The sequence below is a fragment of the Lycium ferocissimum genome, chromosome 11 (assembly GCF_029784015.1).
Source record: "Lycium ferocissimum isolate CSIRO_LF1 chromosome 11, AGI_CSIRO_Lferr_CH_V1, whole genome shotgun sequence".
Lineage (NCBI taxonomy): Eukaryota > Viridiplantae > Streptophyta > Magnoliopsida > Solanales > Solanaceae > Lycium > Lycium ferocissimum.
In genome coordinates this window covers 47,969,446-47,988,163 of record NC_081352.1, presented here as the reverse complement: position 1 = coordinate 47,988,163, position 18,718 = coordinate 47,969,446, and the positions used below count along the sequence as shown (strand labels likewise).

The window sequence follows — 18,718 nt, the reverse complement described above, 5'->3', positions numbered from 1 at the left end:
TCCACTTAGGCATTTGCACACCCCTTAAAAAAATACTAACTCCTAGACAAAATAGGTGATTTGACTAAACTGCCCTTATTAAATGGGTATTGAAATTTGATCACATAACACTAAATAGGGGCAAATCTCAAAAAATAAGATTAATTTTTTCTTGATTTGATAAGTGAACACTCTTTTTGATCCAAGAAAAAAAAAAAGTTAAATGGATACTCTTTTTGATCCGAGGGGATATTAATGATGAATGCCCAAAAATGAGTTTGAAAAGTAACATGAACTATTAGCAGCAATCAATGCGCAAATTGAGCATCCACTACCTCAAAAGGAAAAGAAAAGGGAGAATTATTACTCCCTTTGTTCCACATTTTTGGTCGAAAATAAAATTGTATTCAACCAAATGTAACAATTGACATCTTTTGCTCATTGGATTTAAAGCTTGGTCGATACAAAAATAACCAATGTTTAAGCTATAACAAGTTCTATTCCATTTTAGGTGATACTATTAATATATGAAGAGTCAAATACTTCTCTTTCTTATTATACTTTTTCTCAATACATTTTTAATAATTTGAATTGTTAATTATTGTCGCTTATTGTACTTTTGTTCTTGTTGTCGCTTATAATATTTTTTATATAATTTTTAAACATATAAATTTTATTTAAGAAATTAAAAAGTCATTCGATTCAGTACTTCGAAATGCCTCACTCACATAAAATGAGATTAAGAGAGAATAAAAAGATGATTAATGTGGAAGGGGTATAATAAGTTGATGAGTTGTGTATAAAAATGATAAGTTGTGTTAGGTCAAGTATGGGTGTTGATCAAGTAGCTTAAGATGACGACTAAATCGACGTGAATTTCTCCAATTGCATGACACCTACGAGAAAGCCCATGCACCCCTTATTGTATGCAATGTATCTCATCTTAAATTCAAATATTTTATGAAACCTTCTTATAAATAATAATACGGAAGTGACGTGTTATACATAATGCTTAGTCAACTAAATCTGGGTCAACACGCCATTGCCTAGTACGTTTCCTTCCTTTTCTTTCTTTTTTTCTAAAAAATCAATTACATCAGAAATTTGTAAAAACGAGTTCAATTAGAAAATAAAAGCAAAATTATGAAGGTGCTTTTCGATAGGTAGTCAATATAGATTGAAAAGCAAAATGCGTACGACAATTGGTTTTTGCACGCTCTTTTAGCAACATCAAAACAACACAACTTAATTTGCTAGATCAATATCATATTAAAATCCAATTTAAGTGGTTATTAAATTTGAACTTCTTGGGATTTACAAAAAAATTATAAAGTAAAATTGTTTATAAAATGATTTCAGAAAAACGTTTAAGATTTCCCCACTTTTTTTCCTTAAGAAGTAATTAAGTTCTGTGCATATATATTGAAACTAATGGAATATTCTGACCATTTAAAGTGTATTTCTTCTGGAAAGTTTTGAGTGAAAAAAAAAAAAAAAAAACTAAAGAGGCATCGAATTATCGATCACTGGACGTTCTTCTTACGCTAATCGCTATTCAACTGACTTGCCCGTAAATGGGACTTCAGTTAGATATAACTTCAATTTTGTTGCTCCTTCACTTTCTTTACTTATAATCTACTCCCTCGGTCAATGGCGGAGTCAGGATTTCCATCGAAGGGTTCAAAATATAAAAAAATAAACATACGAAAAAGCCTAAGGGGGTTCAACGGCTGCTATATATACATAAAAAATAGTTTTAACCTTGTAAAAACAGTGTTTTTCTCCGCCGAGGGGGTTCGGATGAACACCCTCGGCATAGTGTGGCTCCGCCACTGCCCTCAGTCCAATTTATGTGGCACTATTTGACCGTGCACGGAGTTTAAGAAATAAAAGAAGACTTTGTTATATTTACCAAATGGCCCTTACTTTAGTGCCCACTTTTATTGATTTTTCTTCACAACAAGTACACATCTTTAAAAGTAAGTGGGACCCAATAAGGGTAAAATAGAGATGGTGTCATTAAAGAGTTGTCTAATAAGGAAATGTGACATTCATTTTTGGACGGATTAAAAAGGAAATGGTGAGAGTAATTACCTGCCTCAAACACTTTCTTCTAGATAAAAACAAAACAGTACAGGAAGCCAGCAGTCAACAAAATTTTAGTCTCGTAGTTACTGTTATATACAAACATACAGTGATCTTCGGGCCAAAATGTATATATTAGTCATTAGTTATCTCACATTTAGTATTTTTAATCGTCATTTGAGTAATAATTGTAGTGAGTTGTGCTTAATATTATATTTTTGTTTTGTAGGTATATTAGAGATGGAAATTTGGAGTAAAAGGATACGATATTCGATCAATGTAACATGATGTTGGTTGGAGCTGGACCTATATATGTATTTTAGCAATTTCATTGGTTAGAATATTTAACTGTCTTTAAAAGTTGAAATTACTTGCAATTTTGGACGTGCAATGTTATTTCAGATACGCGCTAACAGTGAAAATCGACCAAAATTTTCGACCTCACGCGGTCGAAAAAGGCCAATTTTCGACCAAAAAATCGACCGCAAGCCATGGTCGCTAACAGCTAGGGTGAAATTTTTTTCGACCTCACGCGGTCGAAATAAATTTTCTACCTAAATTACGAAAATAAATTTTTCGACCACCTGAGGTCGAAAAAATTATTTTATTTAAATATTAATAAAAGATTTCGACCGCACGCGGTGGAAAATATTAATTTTACACAAATATTATTTAAATTTTTCGACCTCTTTTGGTCGAAATATGATAGAAGATTAAAAAAAAAAAAATCAGAATTTCGACCGTATGAGGTCGAAATTAAGCAATATTGTTGCCAGATTTCGACCTCATGCGGTCGAAATTTAAAATGTTGCCCAGATTTTCGACCTTGTGCGGTCGAAAATCTAATTTCTGAGTATAATTTCGACCTTCTGAGGTCGAAAATTATCAATATCTGGGTACATTTTCGACCTCATGAGGTCGAAAATCTGGAAAAAATATTGCAAAGATTTAATCGCTTTTAAGCCACCCGCCAATCACACTCATCAACCAAATCAACAATGCCAATCACACTCATCAACTCAAATCAACAATGCAATTCATCAACACGTCCAATTCATCAAAGTACTTCTACAATCATAAACTTCACATTCTAAAATCAAATTCAACCTCAAGTTTCAATTTAAAGTACTTCTAAATATCCTTAAAACTACATTCAAACACTTAAACATTGTAAAGTTAAACAACCATAAACTACTTTCTACATTCAAACACTTAGTGATCAAAAAAAATATACATATCCAAGAAAACATAGCAATATTACAATCCAAAAGTATACGAATCAAAAAAGTCAACGTTGGGTGTTAGACACATGATCCGACTCCTCCCCACTATCCTCATCAACGAGAGCATGAACTACGTGGTCTTGTGACCTACGTCGTCTACTGGGCTGTGACCTACCAGCATCCCCGGGAAACGGGGGAATATGAGAGGGCCCCGAGTTGAGTAAGCTGTCAATTTGGGCTTGCATATGCAACATCCTTGCCTCCGTGGAACTAAGTGTACTTGTTAGTTGACTAACTTTCAACTTCATTTCTTAGTACTCCTTAGGATCCACTGCCCCTTCAGAAGTAGTACCTCCGCCTTGAAGGAACGACGGAAATTGACGACATGCTCGATTAGGCATCCCATAGACTGTCCCATACCTTGTTAGGGGAGCTACCTTCTCCATCCACCGCTTCGACAATTATCTCATTAGTCATCGACGTCCTACTGGCCGATCGGGGCACAATATTCCAACTTGTGTTGTTGAAACTCGGTCTGAAATTGAAGGATGCAATGTTAGTAGGTTAGTTTAGTTCAAACAAAAGTAGTTACTATTTTTAGTTAGTGACTTACATAGGTTTGCTGAGCCCTAGGCTCAATCCATTGGTCCGTACCATCGGCATTCTTCGCCTTCCTTGTGTGAGTAATCTTGAAGACTTCATCTTGAGGTACTTCCCGACCCTCTCGAGCGTCTACAAATAAATCAAGATTAACAACTAATTTCATATCCAGACGAGCCACAAGTAAAAATGAAATATGGGAGAGTAAAGGGTCTTGTAGACAGTGGCATTAGGATGGTACCAGAAAGATACATTCAACAACCAAAAGAGAGAATTGACAACCAAATCATTAATTCAAATGATCAACTATTAGCCATTGATTTATCAAAATTACATGGACCGGTTTCCATGCATCTCTTTTGAAGCAAAACTTCATGATTTTAGAGTTTTAGTATTAACCTAATTCTTAGTGCTTATCATTACAGACTTTTAATTTGAATTGTAGATAGTAGAAATATATTGAACACATGTTCATTTTTGGAAGCCTTAAAACTTAAAATAGGAGAGTCTTTTTTCCTTCATAAAGATGCAACATATAATACCATCGTAGATGTAAATCGTTTCTTGGTTTTATTTTGTGCTATTTCATATATTCAGTGTTTGCGTATATTCAATGCACTAATATAAATTTTGAATAATTCAAGAAAGCTTTAGGTTTGCTGAAAAAATTCATCTATTTATAAAGGTGTAATTACACCTTTGATATTGATTTGTAGAGATTGAAGCCTTACAACTGTTTGTGTTGGAGTTCTTCAACAATTTATATCATAAATTTCACACATCACAAATCATATAAGCACGAATAGCATAAAGAAAGATCTTTATGTCTAAGCTCAATTAGGAGGATAAAAAATGGTATTGTACTTTGAATCATGAAATATTGCCTTTACTCCTTTGTTGCAGACATATACATGTTCTTCAATTGTCTAGGAAATCTAGAGGAATTGTTACGAAGTAGAGAGCTAGGAAAGGACCTTATACAGAAAACTATAAGTAGTTTTATTGCATTGAGGTTGATGTACAGCACACTATAATATGTTTTATTTTATTGTACGAGTCGAGTTGGGTTTATAATTTTATCCATGTTCGTGTATTTACTATCAAAATTACAATGTTAACTAGATGTTGCTTCTACTGCTTAGTGTTTACGAAGAAATCTTTTTGGTCGGTTTATAATTACAACTTATGAGATTTTCCGTGGAGAAAAGAGTCGAAGAATGTTGAATCAGTTGCTAATCTGAGTATGATCAAGCAACACTTGAAAGAATTGAAGACTAGCACTAGCCAAGACTACCAAGACGTATGGCACCGTAGAATTGAACAATAAAGATCAAGTAGCGGCTCAAGAAACAAGCTTCTTCCCGGATTCAACAAGGCCCGTTATCATCTTTGGGGCCCAAGAAGCGGCGGCCCAATAAAGAAGCTAGTTTAAGAAGAAGAATAAAGAATTTACGGCTTGTTAAGAAAACAGCTAGTTAGCTAATTTAAGAGGCTCAAAGAAAGAAGCAAAGCCAAACAAAGAACAGTCAAAGAACCAGCAAAGAAAAACAGCCCAAAAAATTGGTAATCCAACAGGGAAAAAATACTAAACCAGCAGAAAACAACACCGAACAAGCAGCAAAAAAGTAATGCAGCAGAAAGAAACAGAACAAAAACAGCAAAACCAAAAAAAAACCCGAAAAACAACAGCATTGCCTACGAGCATTTGTTTTTCTTCTTTTTCCCACCTTGAGCATTTACACACTTCAAATTAGTAACAAACCAGCAAAGCAACAGAACAACCAGCAAAAAAGCTGGTAAACCAGCAGAAAAACAACACTAATAGTCCATTTTAACTAGCAACCCAAAAAAAAAAAAAAAAAAAACACACAATAGCAAAGTTAGCAGAGAACTAACGTAACCAAAGCAATGGAAAGATAAAATTGAATAATAGACAACGAAAGCTAAATAGGCTTACGTACTTCCCGTCCCTAACGTCCTCGTGCCGTGGTGGCCCCACTAGTGTGTCGTCACGGATCCACTTAGGCTGCAGGACTTTTTGACGGGCTCTACGTAACGCATGCTTAAGTATATTCCCCGCCTTTTTCTCGAAATTTTGCGCTACTAGAGTCTCATGTTTCGGGTTCCAAAAACACTTTTCGCAACGAAATTAAAATGTTTTCGAATAATGTATATGGAACATTTCATAAACAATCAACATATAGTTATATTATTTTACTATAAGTAATAAATACCCCGAATTCTACAAACATCATTTCTTCGCAGCCACATCCACCTTCCCCCAAGACGGAATGGCGCCTCTCAAGAGTGATTTGACCGACCGTGAAACCCTTTTAGTTGCTTTGCACGGATAGAATCGCATCAAAACCAAAGAATTTATTTAAATATTACCTTAGACGTTTCATAATAAAGTAAATAACTTAAGAAAATTCAATATACTTACCCGTATCCAACCGGCTTGATTATGAGACTACCGTACGCATCAACTCCGCTCTCCACATCTCTTCGGTCGGGGAGGTTCTTCGTCGGAAATCGAGTCTTTCGCGAGGCTCCGACGTCACAACATTTGGGTTATACGAGGTCGATGGATGTGACGTAGTCGGGCTCGGTGTAGCGATCGGGGTGCCACTCATATTCGCGCGCCGTGATACATGATAATAATGCGGTAGGCCATGTGAGATAGTGCGAGGTGTGCTAGGGACCGAGATCGACACTGTGGTTCTGTTTGGCCCTGAGGCCAAAATATGGGCGTGCTGTCACATGATGGGTCGACCGACTCCATGCCAACCCATTGAATTCCTCGTAATGTGGCAATGGAGGGCCACGTGGTGAGATGTACGGGAGTGGAGATCGATCTCTGCCAGGAATCCTAAGGGTTCCGGGCACTAGGCCCTCTGGTGGTATAAACGGAGGCTTCTTTTTTTGACTTTTTTGGTGCTTTAGCAATAGCCTTGCCCCTATTATCACCCGCCATCTACAAAATTAACCATCTACAAAATTAAAAAAATAAGGTTAGAAAAAAATGGTGAATTTAAGCCTGAAAATGAAAAGTCAAAACTCATATTTCCATTCTTACTTGTGAATGTGCTTATTCCAGATAGCTGAAGTTGCTTTCAGTGCAAAGGTTGCTTTCAAGCCTGAAAATGAAAAGTTGTTTACGAAGCCAATGCTGATAAAAAGATAACATAAGGTATGGTATATTAACATTGAGTGAAGAAACTAATATTGTCATTGAATAATCTTGAACAATCATAACTCATAATTGCATAAGATTATCAAACAGTACACAACAAGCATAACTCGTAATTGCATAAAATTATCAACCCTCAAATTAAAATTCTGCTTGCGCGAAATGTCGTATGTCTCAACCCCTACCCACAATCAAGCGTTTCAGTTCATCAACCAGTGGTTGCAAGTACACATCAATCAAAACTTTTGGATTACGAGGGTCTTAATAATGCAAGCTTAAGGAATATATATGGACTAGTCATACACATCTCGGGGGAAGATTATATGGGGTTATGAATACAAAGCCAACAAGAATACGGGCTTGTTATAAATAGAATGCGGAGTGAATCCTCTCGAACATAAACCCAACTCGACGTTACGTGGTTCAACTGCAAAGTCTGGAAAGGTTCTATCAAAATGTTACCAAGCCTCACCATCAGATGGATGACACATAACACCCGGTGGCCTTCTATTTTCACTGTGCCATCTCATATGAGGGGCGGAACTATTAGATGCATACAACCTCTTTAACCTTGGTATAAGTGGTAAATAATGCATCGCCTTAACAACAACTCTCTTCCCACTGCGAGTCTGCTTAAACCGATTACTACCACAAAACTTACAAGATTCTAGACCGACGTCGTCCTTATAGTATAACATGCAACCATTTTCACAACAATCAATTTTGACCGACGAGAGACCCAACTTGGACACCAATGTCTTTGCCTTATAGTAATTATCGGGTATCTCTACGGTGGGGTCAACTAATTCATGCATGAGGTCAATGAAAGAATCCATTGCCCCTTCGGAAACATTGTTATCCGCTTTGATACTCAACAATCTAATGACAGATACAATTGAGAGTGCGGACTCCCATCATTTAAGGGCCGGCTAGCTTCATTTAACTTTGCATAAAAACGTTTGGCCTCTTCATTGGGAGGTTCTTCAACATGGCCACCAGATTCAAAATCCGAATGCATGCCATATGCATCCTGAACCATGTCGTGCATTCTCGAATTTTGGACATTACGTTCTACCCCCTACTACTTTCACCGACTTCAAAGTGCCGAGATCTACCAAAATTGTTGTGTGTTTCCCCATGACTAGTCCACACTGTATAATTACTTTTAAAGCCTTTTTCGTACGGATGAAGCGTAACAATCTCGGGGTCTCGTAATTCATACATTCACATTTAACACAAGGACACCTAACCACCCCATGAACTGTAAAATCCTCAAGTGACTTTGCGTATTCAACAAAAGCATAGACACCGGCTATAAATTCATCCCTCATCCCTAATGGATCATCATAACATCTATTGTACATCCAACTACGAGAATCCATCTACACAAATAGCACAAAGTTTGAACTTGTTAAACCAATACTTAATTTATATGTTATTAGTAAAAGACTCACCAACCATAATTACCCTAATTACCATAATTCTCAAAAAGGACATCATAACTACCAAAAAAAAAGATCAGAGAACAATGAAGAATTCACATTCCACTTATCAGCACCATTTAACTAATTGCTTAAACAAACAAATCACATAATGCCTAATTAGGCCAATAGAGGACTAAAATATAAACTAAACAGATCCTTGACTCTAACAATTAAACTACTCAAACCGCATGATTAGGAATCAAGCCTAGTCAAACACATAACTAAGAGGTAACACACACAATAGTGCAGAAATTAAAAAAGAGGATAACAAGATTAACTGTTAACTAGCTTCATCACTCTAAATTCCAAATATGTTTTTTTTTTAATTAATTGTTTTATTTATATAATTTAATTTTTAGAAAATGTTTTTTTTTTTCATTTGTTATTTGTATGAAAAAAAAGTTTCGACCTCACGTGGTCGAAATTTTATTTCATGTTAACGACCGCGTGTGGTCGAAATTTTTTGGTCGAAAAAAAAAATTAAATTTTCAAAATTTCTACCTCGTCTAGTCGATTTTATTTCGACCAAAAAGTGTGGTCAAAAAGTTAAACAACCATAAACTACTTTCTACATTCAAACATTTATACTCATTAGTATTGCTTCAAAAGCTTTTCGGGGTCAAATCAAACAAAAAAGAAAGAACGACACAACACATTAGGCCAAAGATAAAGTATGAATGGCCCATATACTTAAATCGGACACAATACTCAATTTCGGGAAAGGAAAAACAGAACAATGATAACATTTAAACAGGGCAATTAGACCCTTACAATTAATTCCACTTGGGCAAGCACATGTAATCTCAAAAAAAAAAAAAAATAACAACAAGCCTTTCATGCGACAGAATGGATGCCCTATTCACTTTCAAATTTCTTATTTATTAGACTATTTCATAGGTTTTTGCCAACAAAAAGGAACAAAAGAATGAAGGAAATTGAGAGGGATGTTCATGCCTCAGTTAGAGGTGTAATTTATAAAAGAGTGAAGGCAATGAAAGCAGTAAATTTATTTCAACAACATTCAATTTCAATTTACACTTAGTAAAATTATAACAAATAGCTACAAATGCAATCTTTAACAATAAATATAATTAATCTACTAATTAAACTACAATTACAAAGTAATGTAACTAATAATGATAGAAATAAGATTGAAAAAAAATGGCAAAAAAATGACTTACCTTTAGTGGCGGCGCGCGGACAGCAAGGGCGCGACGGTGGTAGGACAGTGGTGGGGATGGGGCGTCAGTGGCGGGGAGAGGTGTGGTGGGGATGGGGCGTCAGTGGCGGGGAGGTGTGTGGTGGGGATGGAGCGCGGTTGCGGGGTTGGGGTGTGGTGGGGGTGGGAGTTTTAATTTAATTAGGGTTCAGAAGATGTTGGGGGTGAGAATGGCCCGATTGAGGTTTGGGGGGTGTATTAAATTTTACAAATTAATTATTTCGACCGCGTGCGGTCGAAATTTTTTTTTTTTTAAAATTAATTGTTTTATTTATATAATTTAATTTTAAAAAACTGTTTTTCCTCGTTTATTATTTGTACAAAAATAATTTTCGACCTCATGCGGTCGAAATTTTTCGAAATTAAAAAAAAATTAATTAATTCTGATAATTTCGACCACATGCGGTCGATTTTTTTCCCACCAAAAAGTGAGGTCGAAATTTTTTGATCGAAAAATCCCCTTTTTTTAGTAGTGATATTATCTATCACAATTTTATAAATCGTCTTTTGTCTCCTTTAACTTAGATAATCTTAACATTAGAAAAAGTCAAAGTAATTACTTCTCACATGATTACTGTTCTCTCAGAAGAACATGTTTATGAGTATATTTTAGTGCATTACTTCTAGTGTTTGGCCGCTTGCTGGTCAAGGGTTCCTTAAGTCTTGTTCAATTGAATTTACAAAAGTTGAATATATATGGGTCAGAATATTTAATTTATCAATACATTAGGAATTTTTTGTAAGATTCGTACACATTAGGTGGCGAATAAATATACTATAGAGAGAATTAAATGGAAATGGACAAAAGAACGATCAACTTGTCTTGGCAAACCACATTGTACTATTCTAGAGGGCAAGTATATTTATTGCTAACCACTTCAAATTCATATATTATTTCCCATATCATGAAGCAATAATAGACTCTAACTATTGCCGTTTGCCGAATATGATTTGAATGTGATTTAATTAATGTTGCCGTCTTAATCGCTGAACATATTCATCGTAAATATCTTTTTTTATAGGAAGTTAAGAACAAAAGTAGTCGAAATTATATTTTGTGGGCCATAATATTCAATGACATTTATGGCGTTTAAGCAGTCTTTTTTTGGCAAAATATTGTCTAGAAAAGTCTCCAATAAAAATATAAACATATTTGGATAATCATTTTCCTTTTTCGGCAAATTTTGTTCTGTTCCTAAAAATTATTGCGGGTTTCTAAAGTCGAAAAATATTTGTTCTAATACGTAAAATAAACTTTAAGTACTTTTGTGCTCGTTTTCTCCTCTAAAATAACCCCGTCAAAATGTTTATATAAATTTTTCATATGGAAAAATGAGACAGAATATTATATTCTTATATCTGTTTACACTTGACATATTTATCGTTCGACCACTCTCCTCAGCTAATTGAACTATTCTCTTGTACTATGCTAAGTATACTAAATTGAACTATTCTCTTGTACTATACTAATAAGTATTACTAACTTCTAAAAACAATAGGCCTTCCTATATGACCAAAATATCCAAATTCCGTCCATTTGCCGCAAAATTTTAAATTAGTAAATTCATGACTTTCCAAGTGTGAAACAAGGCTTGTTTGATCACCAAGTCTAAGCAGGTACGTTGCAGAAAAGTATATTCAATCTCTGAATTTAATACAAAACCAAAAACAAAAAACAAAAAAAAAATATCAAACACATTCCGGGTTACTTCCTTTTTTTTTTTTTCTTTTTTTTTTTTTCCTTCATTCGGCTCGTACCTGTACTGGGGTTGATTAAATTTGCACTCGTGCCGGAAAGTCCCATATTGAGGTAAAACACCCTCTAACAAAGACGACTTCATACATGAACTTGAAACTTCTAATTAGGGACAAAAAAGTACTAACTATTGGACAGCGGCGGAGCTAGTAAGGGCCAAGGAGGTCATCCAAACCCCCTTCGGCGAAAAATTACACTATATATACAAGGTGAAAATTATTTTTTATGTATATATAGTAGATGTTGAACCCCCTTAGCTTCTTCGTTTGTCTACTTCTATATATTTTTGAATCCCCTTAGTTAAAATTTTGGTTCCGCCGCTGCTGTTGGATCCTTATTGGTCCTGGTTACATCCATTAGAACGCTTCTTTGTTTTTCATTTCTAATGGACTTTGGTTTACACATATTTGCCTAAGATTCCACGAAAAGGAAGCAGTCAACTAACTCCCTCAAATTTAATTTGTCATCACCTACTTCACCTTCCTTTCAACCTTCTCTTTCAAAATCTATATAATCTCAGCCACTTTCCCCCAATTTTCACCAACTAGTCAGTTACTTAATTCAGTCATCCAAAACCCAAGAAAGAAAATTCCCTTAAAAAAACCAATTCTTGCAACATTCTGGGACTTAGCCAAGTTCTTGAATTTGGTTTTTTGCTGAAAAAAGGAACAAGGGAAAGACAGAACATAAACAAAAAAAGATTCAATCTTGATAACTCAAATATGGATAGACTTTTAACAACTTTGTTGTTTTCATCATTCTTGTTGTTAAGTCTATTTTCTACTTCTTCATATGCTCAACAAAATTGCTCAACTTTTTCTTTCAGAAATAACCAAAATTTTGCAACTTGCAATCCTCTACGTCTACTAAACTCTTTTCTTCATTGGAGTTACCATCCAGATAACCACACAGTTGATCTTGCTTATAGACATGGAGGTGTTTCAAATACAGATTGGGTAGCTTGGGGTTTAAATATTGATGGATCAAGAATGGTTGGTTCACAATGTTTGGTTGCACTAAGAAATTCAAGTGGACAAATACATGCATACACTGCTCCTATTTCTGGTTATCAGACTCAACTAACCCAAGGTGCTTTAAGTTTCAATGTGCCAAGAATTGAAGCAGAGTTTTCCAATGGTGAATTTATTATTTTTGCAACTTTGGAACTTCCTAGTGGAAGGACAAATTTTAATCAGGCTTGGCAAAATGGTGGAGTTTCTGGTCAGACTTTGCAACCTCATGTTCAGTCTGGTGATAATATGAGGTCTTTTGGAAGTGTTGATTTTGCAAGTGGACAGGTTGGGAGTGATGGTGGTAGCTCTGTCACTTCTAGGCAACGTAGAAGAAATGTGAGTTCATACCCATTTCTTAATTTCTTTATAATTTAACTTATATAAGTTGACAGTAAAACTAATATTTATCCTATTAGTGTATATATTAGTCTGTTATGGTATGTATAACTTGTCTTATTTTTCGCATTACTAATCTTATTTGAATTTTTGACCCCCGCTTGCCCCGTACGCAAGCTTTTAGGTCAAAAGTATTGTCCATGGGCAAAAATTATTAAACTAGAAGTTTTGTCCATGGGACAAGTGAGGTCAAAAATTCAAAACCGCCCACTTTCAAGACCATCTTGTAATTGGACTCAGTATTCTCGACGCACAGCATAAATATATACACAAAAAAATAATATAATTTCAACAATATTAAATCTCAAAAGGTTCAATACAGTTGGTTGAATTCATCAAATTAATTTTTTTTAATACTTGAACCTACTTTTAGGTGATGTTATCTGTACAAAGTTTTTTACACTGTCAATATATAGAAGTTAAAGTCATTTTTTTTATATAGACCATCATATTTATATATATAATTAGAAGAAAGAAAGAAAGAAAGAAAGAGAGTTTTGACATGTTTGATTTCTTGAAAATTTGACAGGTTCATGGAGTATTGAATGCAGTTAGTTGGGGAGTGTTAATGCCAATGGGTGCAGTATTTGCAAGGTACTTAAAGGTGTTCAAATCAGCAAATCCAGCTTGGTTTTATCTACATGTTGCTTGTCAAACTTCTGCCTATGCTGTTGGTGTTGCTGGATGGGGCACTGGTCTCAAACTTGGTAGTGATTCTCCTGGTATCAAATTCACTACTCACAGGAACATTGGCATCACTCTCTTTTGCCTTGGAACTCTTCAGGTATATATCAGCCCTTTCACACTTCAGACAACACCCCCATGACAAAAAATAAAAAATTAGACGTCTATACATTTTGAAAGAGTAAGTGGGACGGGTTCAACTGAACCAACTGCTTTTACTTCAAACCGTATTACACATAAATATCACCTTTATCTGAACGCATTAACTCTAAATCTTGAATTTGCTACTGCGACAATTGCACACGCATAAAAATCTGGACCCTTAAGTAAAGACCAAAAAATTTTGCCTTTTCTTTTTTGAGGAAATTACACATTTGACCGTTCGCCAAAAATAATTACAAATGCTAGCCATATATAAATAAAAATATACACCATTTATGTCTAAAATATGTTTATTATATGCATATGTATACATATAATCACAACCACTAGCCATATATACAAAAAAGATACACCACTTACACCAGTTATGTATAAAACATGTATGTTGTACAAAAAATATACATTTGCCGGCAATTATTTTGGTCGGCCGTTATTCAGTGTAAAAATCCCTTTTGTTCGCTTAGCCCCTCAAACTTGCCCGATTCTTTCATTTAGACACTTGAACTAAGGACTATACCTATTTTTGATTACTAAATGTTTATGATTGAAAACTATGTAGGTGTTTGCTTTGCTTCTGAGGCCAAAGCCAGACCACAAATACAGATTATACTGGAATATCTACCACCATGCTATTGGATACGCAGTGATAAGTCTGAGCATTGTCAATGTGTTTGAAGGATTTGATGCATTGAATGGGCAAAAGAACTGGAAGAGGGCTTACATTGGGATAATCATAGCCTTAGGGGCCATTGCAGTTTTATTAGAAGCCTTCACTTGGTTCATTGTCATCAAAAGGAAAAAATCAGACTCTAACAAGCACCCTCAAAATGGAACAAATGGTGTTAATGCTTATGCAAATGGGACTCATCAGCAGGCATAAATTAACATAGAATTATTGGACTCTACATAAATGTCACTTTGGACATGTTTTGTGTGCATATATGTTTTTAGTTGTTTTGGTTCAGATGATTGTTTATTATGATGGTTTAGCATCAGATTTTGGGTTCTTTTTTTCTTCTTTTGCTCTTTGCAGATGGATAGTATATTCTTGTATACATATATGTTGAGAGACCACCTATTTGTGGATTTATTTATCACTACTTGTAGTCTTTTTATTCACTTTCATCTATTTGGAAATAAGATTTCTCTTTTAGTTTAGCACAACTCAAGGTATGGTATAATTTGCGAGTTTAATTTCTGTACACTAACAGTTTATAGTTTCTTTTACACCTAAAATGTTAAGATAACCCGTAAAAAGAGTAACTACGTACCACAATTTGATAACATCAAAATAGAATAATAACCTACTATAACTAATTAAAGTTCTTCGATACTATAAAATTGTTGCCCCCAATAATAAGCAATCCCCCCCCCCCTCCCCCAACCTCAACCCCAACCCCAACACAAAAAAAAAAAAAAAAAAAAAAAAGACATGGTTTGCCAAGTGGCATATTGTCATCAAGTGGGTAAAACTTGAATTGGGCCTTCTAGAAGTTGTAACTTCAATAACAAAGAAGTGGCCAAGTTGAGAAGCAAAATGTTTATTAGTTGCAAATGCAAGCAAAGTCGTTTTCTAGAAGAAATGCCCAATTGCTAGTAGTCAATACCTAATTTGCCAAAAGAAAAAACTCAAATCGATATAAGTACGAAACTATTATTCAAATCCGGTTCGTTTTTAAAATGAAAAAATTAGACTAAACAGGTTGTTTGATAAATTTTAGGATGATATCTCTTTTATACTAATAATGTAAGCAAGTTAAGTGGAAAATGCCTATACTCCAGTCCAAGTTCATAGATCTTGAAAAATCGTATAATAAACATCTAGAAACCTTCAATGTGATACTACAATTTGCAAATAAAACTTGTCGAAATGACGAGAAAATTTAATGTCAGGACTCGATTTCTGGTCGAACGGTAATTATTAATGAATTAAATTCTACATTAAGAGCGGTACAATTTTATTTTCAACTTATTGAAACTCAACAATCCAATTCAAGCTTATTTTTTGGCTAAAACTTCAAATTTTCATTCTGGTTCTTTTATCTTACCTCGAGTTCAATAGCTCTATACTACACTTCTATCGGAGCCCGGCACTTTTGTAACTCAAAAAAAAAAAAAAAAAAAAAGTTGGAACCAAACTAACCCACTAAAAAAAAAAAAAACCAAACTAGGCTTCACGCACAGAATCTGTGCGTGAAACCCCTACCAAAAATCCCCGACCCCAACACATGCATGCTCTTCTCTTTCATTTCCTCCATCTTCACCCTTTCAACACACTTTTGCACTTCCAAAAACATGTCTCAAAGTTTTGAAACTTTAATGTTTGCTATACAACCCGATATTTGTGAATGCAGTTATTACTGTAAACTAAAAACATCAAAGACCCAAGATAATGCGGGTCGCCGTTTTTGGCGTTGTAAAGTGCCCGAAGTAAGTGTTTTTACATTTTTTAGTGTTTTTTTTTCACGTTATCCATATATTTTACTTTAAAAAAATGATTTTCTTGTAATGTTTATAGGATATGGGCGGTTGCAAACACTTCCGATGGGAAGATAGCATTCGCGTGGATAAAACGGTGACGGCGAAGTTTAAAAATCCACTTTTCACGTATCTCTAGAGATACCGCGACTTCACGTATCTCTAGAGATACCGCTAAGTTGGACTCGCAATTTAAGCTTGTGGAAGCTGAAGAAAAAATTGAACTTTTGGAGGTCTTGCTCACCGATTCCGAAAAAAAAAAAATGAATTTTGCTGAAGGCTAAACTTAGAGAGGCTCAACACGAGAAAATAGCTTTGAAAGAAAAACTTAAATTGTGGAAGATTATTTGTGCTATCTTGTTGTTGTTCATTATTTATATGTATTTAGTTTATTAAGTTTAATATTTCTATGGATTATGTTTTTTACTAGTTGTACCTTTTCCCCTATAATGTAATCCGCACCCTTTACGTACTAATTTATTTGTGTTTCTTTGTTAAATTGTCAATACATAATAGACTTTAACAATAAACTTTGAAGAATTAAAGACATGCCAAACTAATTCAAATTTATGACTTCATCATAAAATAAAAATACAAATTAACAACCTTAGTCTGAAACTTAAATGACCCATAATCTAAGACAGTGAACCTAAATAGACCCTAATCATCATCAGAATAGAAGTCCTCAATATCGTCCTCAGAACAATATTGGCGGTCTCTTAACACACATATTTTTTCAGGAGATGTTAGTTCTCTACCGGTTGATGATGCTTGTTCTTCGGCCAACTTTAGTATGTAAAATCTATAACGTCTTGCCAGCATTCTGTTGTTTTCTTTTCTAATCCTTTGTACGGCAAGCTCGCAAGTTGCTGGACCTACTCGAGGCATGGTTATTGAGTACCTTGTTGGGATTGGAGCGTTGAGATTTTTCAAGTCACGAACAAGACGTTCTGATTCGGCAATCCGATGTGACCATTCACAGCATAAACCGCAATAATATTCTCGCGGATCTGAATATTTCACACTGCATAAATCATCATTACGCTCTATAAGAAGGTGCAGATTTAGCTCGTCTAGTTTGAAATCACTGGTATCACTCGAAAAACTGTTATGATTTAAACTCTCATCATCACTGCTATTTGGTTCTTTTGGAAGGAGTAAAGACCAAGCTGAGTTTCTACTACTCGACATTGAGTTGTAGTCTAATAACAAAAGAAAGGGCTACTTATATAGTTGCAAATCCCCAAGTACCCTCGGGGGGGGGGGGGGGGGTCTTTATGACCCTACTTACTTACCTTATTATAAGAAAAATATTAATCTTCATCGGACATTTCACAGTCCGAATCCCACTTGAATCTAAATCTTGTGCTACCACGTATACCATATTCTACCCTACGGTAACGTATTTGCATCTGATTGTTCTCTTCACGAAAACGATTAAGAGCAAAATTAAACTCTTGTGGAGTTCCGCGAGGCATTGACATAGCACGTTTTTTGGGCGTTTAAGCCTATTGAAGCTAACTTTTGCTCCAGTGCTTGACCTCCTAACACGCCAATTCCACTCCTATCTCATTGTTTTATTGTATTCTTGATTGAATCTTTTGTTAGGGTTATTTGAGTAATGAAAATCATCATCATCTAGTTCCCATGTCCTACCCATTGCTTCAAATATGTTTGTTGGGGTAAAACATGTAATGGAATCAAGATTACCAAATTGGGTGTAGAATGTTATGTAACTCGTTTTAAAGTGAATACTAGTTGTTTGTCAATCATGTTATATATAGTACTACAGTTTTTGACCGTTTATTTGAATTTAATTTATATTACGCAATGTTTCAATGCGCAATAGAACATGATTTGACAACACATCATGCATGCCAATTTCAGCTTTTTTATGACACGTAAAGGGCCGATTTGACAATACAATGCTGCATTTTTTGACCGTTTATTTGAATTTAATTCATATTACGCAATGTTTCAATGCGCAATAGAACATGATTTGACAACACATCATGCATGTTAATTTCAACTTTTTTATGACACGTAAAAGATCGATTTGACAATACAATGCTGCATTTTTTGACAGTTTATTTGAATTTAATTTATATTACGCAATGTTTCAATGCGCAATAAAACATGATTTGACAACACATCATGCATGCCAATTTCACTTTTTTTTATGACACGTAAAGGGCCTATTTGATAACACAATGCTGCATTTTTTGACATATTACGCAATGTTCCAATGCGCAATAGAACATGATTTGACAACACATCATGCATGCCAATTTCAGCTTTTTTATGACACGTAAAGGACCGATTTGACAATACAATGCTGCATTTTTTGACCGTTTATTTGAATTTAATTCATATTACGCAATGTTTCAATGCACAATAGAACATGATTTGACAACACATCATGCATGCCAATTTCAGATTTTTTATGATA

At 34.8% G+C, this 18,718-nt stretch overlaps 1 protein-coding gene across 1 annotated transcript; it reads left to right on the top strand.

The window, feature by feature from the left end:
• Positions 1-12,014: 12,014 nt before the first annotated feature.
• Positions 12,015-14,949, top strand: LOC132036483 (cytochrome b561 and DOMON domain-containing protein At5g47530-like). The gene is made up of 3 exons (XM_059426837.1): positions 12,015-12,885; positions 13,475-13,729; positions 14,351-14,949. Exons 1-3 carry the CDS (start codon positions 12,259-12,261, stop codon positions 14,669-14,671), a joined length of 1,203 nt encoding a protein of 400 aa, XP_059282820.1. The 5' UTR covers positions 12,015-12,258; the 3' UTR covers positions 14,672-14,949.
• The last annotated feature ends 3,769 nt before the right edge of the window (positions 14,950-18,718 follow it).

Coding starts and splice junctions, on each gene's coding strand:
- LOC132036483 (XM_059426837.1), top strand. CDS start 12,259: ATGGATAGACTTTTAACAACTTTGTTGTTTTCATCATTCTTGTTGTTA. Junction 12,886..13,474: donor CTAGGCAACGTAGAAGAAAT/GTGAGTTCATAC, acceptor AAAATTTGACAG/GTTCATGGAGTATTGAATGC. Junction 13,730..14,350: donor TTTGCCTTGGAACTCTTCAG/GTATATATCAGC, acceptor AAAACTATGTAG/GTGTTTGCTTTGCTTCTGAG.